The following is a 7,478-nucleotide window of genomic DNA, read 5'->3' on the forward strand; positions in this document are numbered from 1 at the left end:
GGTTGTAAGTAATTGTATTACAGTTTTGTAAAGTTTTTAAATACTCTGATATTGGTTGTTGTGGGTATCGAGCCACAGGTCGGATTCAGCTCAGACTTCTATAAGTCTTCCGCTGTGCTTTGTAGACAATATTATTATATGGTTTACGTCGGTTTGGGCTGTTTCACTGCAAATGGTTGTTTACTATCAAATATCATGCAGATGGAACCATTGAGCGATATAAAGCTCGGCTTGTAGCAAAGGGATATACTCAAACATACGGTGTAAACTATTCTGAGACTTTCTCACCAGTAGCCAAGATTGATACCATCTGGGTTCTTTTCTCGATAGCAGCAAATAAAAATTGGCCCTTACACCAATTTGATGTAAAAAATGCATTCTTACATGGTGAACTAGAAGAAGAAGTATACATGGAACCTCCTCCAGGATTCTCAGAAACATACAACTTAAAAGAGGGGTGTAGACTCAAGAAAGCTCTATATGGTCTCAAACAATCTCCTCGTGCATGGTTTGGGAAGTTTACATCTGCTATGAAGAAGTTTGGGTGTACACAAAGTAATTCAGATCACACATTGTTCCTTAAGAAAAGAAAAGATCGGATTACATGTCTAATCATCTATGTGGATGATATGGTGATCACAGGTGATGATACAGATGAGATACAAATATTAAAAAAAAGACTGTCAGGATAATTTGATATGAAAGACTTGGGAAATCTAAAATACTTTCTTGGCATTGAAGTTTTACGATCGAAGAGGGGAATTTTCATTAGCCAAAGAAAATACATCCCAGATCTCTTGGCAGAAACCGGCATGCTTGATTGTAAACCTGCAGATACACCCATTGCAACAAACCATGGGTTACAGATAATTGAAGGAGAAAGGTCTACATATCATGACCGTTACAGGAGATTGGTAGGAAAACTCATTTATCTCTCACATACTAGGCCGGATATCGCATATGCAGTAGGTGTAGTCAGCAGATTTATGCACAAACCACAAATCCATCATATGACTGTTGTTATGGGAATACTGAGATATCTGAAGAAAACCAACAGCAGGGGCCTTCTGTTTCGAAAGAATGATAATTTGGATCTCCTAGCTTATACAGATGCAGATTGGGCTGGTGATAGAGACGGCAAAAAATCAACTTTAGGATACTTTACCCTAGTTGGAGGAAATCTAATCACTTGAAAGAGCAAGAAACAAAAGGTAGTAGCACTGTCTAGTGCAGAAGTAGAGTTCCGGGGAATCGCAAAAGGTATCACTGAAATTCTATGGATCAGGAGACTTCTTGGGGAATTAACTTTTCCACAGAAAAGATCATGTAAAATGTTCCGTGATAATCAAGCAGCCATCAGCATCTCCGGTAATCCCGTACAACATGATCGAACAAAGCACGTGGAAATTGATCGACACTTCATCAAAGAAAAACTTGAGAAAGGTGTTATCGATCCCCAGTTCGTTCGGTCTAAAGCACAACTTGCAGATATTCTCACCAAAGCTGTTTCTACAAAGACATGCAACAGCACCATATGCAAGCTAGGTCTCGCTGAATCCTACGACCTAACTTGAGGGGGAGTGTAGGAAATCAAATAAAATCAGAAATATTCATTAGAAATCAGTATATTGTATTTAAGGTATTGTTTTATTCAGTCCTTATTTCCTTCCTAAATTAGATGATGAATGTAATTATATATGCCTATAAATACTCAGAAGAAGAGGTGATAAATAGAGGCCTTTTTTACGACCAAAAACACTTCCGTACTAATTCACACCCATGTCCAAGTGTTAAGGGTTTGAGACGGGTATTTGAAGTGAAGTATATATGCGGTATCATTCTTACTTGCAGGACATGATGCTTTTTATATTTTCAGTAGGTTTCATGTGTTTGTGCTGATGCTATTGTTTAACTTGTTCATAGTGTGTATTTCATCAGTAAACTAGTGAATGATACATGAAAATTGCATAATAAGTATTTTTGAAACCCTGAGATGATATCTCTTATATTTCATTTGTTACAGAATGGCAACGAGTCCAGACTCTGTAATTTTTATCTCAATGTTTTTCTAACACTCTATCTCTCCATCCCGAGTCTCGGCGTGGGGCTGAGGCAAGTCTAAGGGAGGCAACCGAACAACCTAATTATGGGCTGGCTGTTCTTACACTAGTACGTACACCGGGCATTGATGAGGGGATCCAGCAAGCTGCGGCAGTGAACTTTAAGAATTATCTTAGAGCTCGATGGGCACCAGCTACAAGGCGCTCTGAGCCCAATGTTCCCTTGCCGAACCCTATTCCTGATGATGAAAAGAAGCTAATTAAAGAGCACATTGTCTCTCTGATGTTGGAGGCAACACCTCGTATCGAAGCTCAGCTCAGTGATGCTTTGGTAGTCAGGCAAACATGATTTTCCTAGGCAGTGGACAGAATTGCTTCCGATGCTCAATACAGGAGTCCAGCTGGCACTCAGCGAGGGTGGTAACTATGCTGCTATAAATGGAATTCTTGGCACTGCCAACTCATTGTTTAAGAAATTTCGACATGGTTATTGGACTGATGATCTGAAATTGGATTTAAGGTATTGTTTGGATAATTTTTCGGTACAATTGTTGCAGTTGTTCTCCCATACTGCATCTCTAATTGATTCAGGTGTAAGTTCTGGTCCTCCTGCGGCAAACCTAAAGCCTCTTTTTGAGTCACAAAGGCTGTGTTGTAGAATCTTCTATTCATTCAACTTTCAGGAGTTACCTGACCTTTTGAAGATAACATGGAGCCTTTTATGAATGTTGTTGGAAAATATCTGACTACGACTTACCCATCTCTTGAACAAGGAGGTGAGCTTGCACTTGTTGATAACCTCCGTGCTGCTATTTGTGAAATCTTGACCGTCTATGTTGAGAGGACCGAGGAGCCTTTCAAAAAATATGTGGGTGATTTTGAGAGAGCTGTGCGGAGCCTCCTTGTCACTGTTTCCTCATCTTCAGGTCGTGATCACCTTGCTATAACTGCTATCAAGTTCTTAACAATGGTCAGCACAATGGCCCACCACTACAAGCTATTTGACGATGCTTCCTTAGATCAGATATGTCAAAGCATTGTTATCCCTAATGTGATGTTAGGGGAAGAAGATGAAGAGCTTTTTGAGTTCAATTATGTTGATTTTATTAGACGTGATATGGAAGGCAGTGATGTTGATACTAGAAGACGGGCTGCTTGTGAACTTCTTAAAGGAATTGCAACGCACTACAGAGAGAAGGTTGGTCCCATGGTAAACAATGTGATACAGACTATGTTGGGCACGTGTGGCGAGAACCCAGCTTCAAACTGGAAATATAAGGACTCTGCTATTTATCTTGTTATATTACTTCGCATTGTGAAAGCTACAGGCCCAAATGTCTTGACGGGATTTTTTGATTTGCAATCATTCTTTACATTAGTGGTTGTTCCAGAGTTGCAGAGTGAAGATGTTAATTCATATCCATTGCTAAAAGCTGGTGCTCTTAAGTTTATTACAGTGTTCAGAGATCAGCTTCCGAAGTCAAGTGTAATGCCCTTGGTTCCTCAAGTTTTACGATTACTTGGTGCTGAATCAAATGTGGTCCACTCTTATGCTGCTATTTTCTTTGACAAGATCCTGTTTGTCAAAGATGAGGGTGGTAGAGCTAGATACGTCGCAACTGATATTGCACCCTTTCTCCCTATCCTTTTAGACAACCTTTTTAGTGCTCTGAAGTTTCCTGAATCTGGGGAAAACCCATATGTTATGAAGTGCATTATGCGGGTTCTTAGTGTTGCTGATGTTTCTAGTGGTATTGCTGCTACTTGTATGTCTGGCATGGCTTCAATTCTCAACGAAGTGTGTAGGAACCCTAAAAATCTATCACTATCTCTTTGAGGCTGTTGCTGTGCTACTAAGGCGGGTGTCTGACAGGGATCCATCTGTTATACCATTATTTGAAACTAACCTTTTGCCTAGCCTTCAGACTATATTAAAAAACAATGTGATTGAATTTTTTCCATACGCATTCCAGCTCCTCGCACAGCTCGTTGAATTAAACAGACCCCCCTTGCCAGCACACTACATGCAGTTCTTTGATCTTCTTTTGCTTCCTGATCTGTGGACCAAGTCTGCTGATGTCCCAGCTCTTGTGCGTCTGCTGTAGGCTTTCCTTCGGATGGCCCCCAATTAACTGAACCAAGGTAGAAAGCTTATTGAAGTGCTTAATATATACAGCAAGCTTCTTACTTCCCCCAGGACAGACGAGCAAGCTTATTTTGTGCTCAACACAGTTGTTGAGAACCTTGGTTACGAAGTGATTGGTGAATATCTTCAGAAAATCCTGGTTTCTTTGTTGACCCGTCTCCAAAGTAACTCGTCCCCAAAATTTGTTCGGTGCCTTATCATATTTATGTCTCTATTTATAGTCAAACATGGCTGGAACAATCTTGTTAGCACCATAGACACAATTCAGTCTGGTCTCTTTCTGACAATCTTGGAGATGTTTTGGGTACCAAATCTCAAACAGATCACTGGTGCCATGGAGACCAAGTTGACTGCAGTGGCTTCAACAAAACTCATTTTTGAATGTCCTGGCCTTGCAGATCCTGTAGCTTCTAAAGTATGGGGTAAAATGTTAGATAGCATCGTTACTCTTGTGACTAGGCCAGAAGAAGAGAGAGTGGAGGAAGAATCTGAAGTTCCCGCTTTTGCAGAAACTGGAAGCTATTCTGCTACATTTATTCGTCTTTATAATGCTAATAATAAGGACGAGGATAATCTTAAGGACATTAAGGATCCAAAACAATTTTTGTTTGCTTCCTTGTCAAATTCGGGATTTCTTGCTGGGAGATTTGCACAAGTTATCAGTGAACAGGTTGACCCTGCCAATCAATCTGCACTGTCGCAGTTATGCAGAACTTAAAATGCTGCTTAATGTGAACAAGTAATGTCTCAAAATCCCCCTTTTCTGTCTTTTTGTAGCACAAAATGAATATGATTTTGTTTCTTTAATTATAGTTTAGTTTTCTGCTCTTGTTGTGTGTCTGTTCCGTGAATGTCCCGCTTACATGTCAGGTATATATTTTTTTGATTCTAGTCATTTTATTGCTCCCGTGGGCTTTATGTAGAGACTCCAATTTATGCTCAAAATGTTACTGAAATCTAGATGCAGAATGGAGTAGTTCAGAATTAATTGATGCATAACGAGGTTGATATTGTTGATCATCTAATAAAAGGATTATATCCTCTGAACATATCCCTATGCTTTGTTAAAATTCTGGTAGCATTAGTTTTGTCTTTGGAGACATTATTTGTTCATTTTTTTTACTTTGATGTGATCTACTTCATGCTTATTGTTGGAAATACTTCACATGTGAGACAAGATCTCACATCGATAAAATAGTGGGTTGTTGACTTGCATATATAGTGGGTGAGCTAATCTTCCTACAACCATATGGTTTTGGCAAATAATGAACCTCACCAAGTGTATGTGCAAGTCAACGCTCTTGACTCGTGGATTTGTAGGCTCAAGCCCACGGGTCTCCCGTGTCCACACGAGTGGGCCATGGTAAAAATTATGTGACGAATTTTCACGGCCTAATATGGTATCAGAGCAGCAACGATTCTAAGTCGTTTTTGTTGCCTCATCACATACCAGTTAACCTACCTTTAACACAAAAATAACCCAGAAATGGCAGATGAATCAAGAACTGTTGTTGCACCAGATCAACCAGTCACAATGGGGCAGTTGTTGCAACTGTTCAAACAGTTAAACACCAACACACTGCCTACAGAAAACACGACTAACACCCACACTCTCACAATATCAGAGAAATTAACAAATCAAAACTACACAAAATGGTCCAGGCTGATGCACTTAGCCATTAGTGGACGTGATCGTCTCAGTCACATCATCGACGACCCACCATCCACAAACGACCCAGCGTACAGCCAATGGACCAGACGTGATTCGATTGTTATCTCATGGATTTTGGAGAATATAGATTCTGATCTAGTAAACCAGTATCTTGACTTCCCAACAGCCAAAGCATTGTGGCAAGGGATTGAGATACTTTACAGTAGTGGGAGAGACGACCTGCAAATATTCGATTTAACAGTCAAAAGCCAACAAAATTCACCAAGTGTATGTGCAAGTCAACGCTCTTGACTCGTGGATTTGTAGGCTCAAGCCCACGGGTCTGCCGTGTCCACACGAGTGGGCCACGGTGAAAATTATGTGACAAATTGTCACGGATGGTATCGGAGCCGAAGCTAGTAGGAGGAAATCTAGTCACGTGGAGGAGCAAGAAACAAAAGGTGGTTGCTATGTCTAGTGCAGAAGCTGAATTCAGAGGTGTAGCAAAGGGAATCACAGAAGTTCTATGGCTGAGAAAGTTACTAATTGAACTGGGGTTCACCCCAGCAAGGAGTTGTGAGCTATATTGTGATAATCAAGCGGCTATCAACATTTCAGAAAACCCAGTTCAACATGATCGCACAAAACATGTAGAAGTCGACAGAGATTTCATAAAGGAGAAATTAGAAGCCCGAGTAATCAAGCTTCCTCATGTAAAGTCAAAAGATCAGCTAGCAAACATCCTTACGAAAGCAGTGGAACTCAGTTCTTTGAAGAAGTTTTATGCAAGTTGGGTGTTGGTGATGCTACAACCCAACTTGAAGGGGAGTGTTAAACTATGTATTTTAGTTACTTGTATACGTATGGCGGTTTAGTAGTTAGCAGTTAGTGTAGCAATATGGCAGTTAATGAGGGATAGATTAGGAGCAGTTTTTTTTACAGTTTCTTTAGAACTCATGTATATATGTTATGAACATTACAGATGAAAAACAACACAGCAATAATATACACCAAAACTTAGTGATAAACCAGAAATCACTTATAGTGGCAAAAACTTGAGTGAAAATTTTGAGGGGAAAGTTTTAATCATAAACTTAGGTTAAAATTAAAGTATGGCTAGAGTTTGAACTCATGACCTCTTAGTTATAATAAATTTACTTTACCTCTAAAACAACCCATATTTTGTATAACTTTTAAAGATGTTTAAGTACAACATTCTATTAGCGCAATGTCACTAAGTGACTTTCACTTAAAATGAAAGTTTGGGGGTCGGATGTACGGAATTTGACCCTCATGTGCAGGTTCACATAATTAAGAATTGCAGATGATTTAACGAGCCATTTTATTTACTATAGTTCATAGTTTGAACTCCCACAGTCAAGAAGAATCGCCATTGGCTACTTGATTTTTGGCTATTTCATTTGACAATTGATCAAGTGCTTTGATAGAGTAGTGCAACAATACGGTTTCGATAACTCTTGTAAAGTAGATATCATGTTCAATATAGAGAATTTCACGGTCAATGCGGCCTATATTTTGATCGCGGTACGTTCAAAAACCTTTACATTACGGTTGCGATACTGTGATTACGGCCTTGTTTTTACACTATAAGAGACATTCA

At 39.6% G+C, this 7,478-nt stretch overlaps 1 protein-coding gene and 1 pseudogene across 1 annotated transcript; both read left to right on the top strand.

Annotated features, from left to right (window-relative positions):
- Nucleotides 1–698: 698 nt before the first annotated feature.
- Nucleotides 699–1,193, top strand: LOC130823308 (uncharacterized mitochondrial protein AtMg00810-like). Its single transcript, XM_057687928.1, has one exon. It carries the CDS (start codon nt 699–701, stop codon nt 1,191–1,193), a length of 495 nt encoding a protein of 164 aa, XP_057543911.1.
- Nucleotides 1,194–1,331: 138 nt separating this feature from the next.
- On the top strand, nt 1,332–4,924 carry LOC130823309 (exportin-2-like; annotated as a pseudogene).
- Nucleotides 4,925–7,478: the final 2,554 nt, after the last annotated feature.

The sequence above is a fragment of the Amaranthus tricolor genome, chromosome 9 (genome assembly GCF_026212465.1).
Source record: "Amaranthus tricolor cultivar Red isolate AtriRed21 chromosome 9, ASM2621246v1, whole genome shotgun sequence".
Taxonomy (NCBI): domain Eukaryota; kingdom Viridiplantae; phylum Streptophyta; class Magnoliopsida; order Caryophyllales; family Amaranthaceae; genus Amaranthus; species Amaranthus tricolor.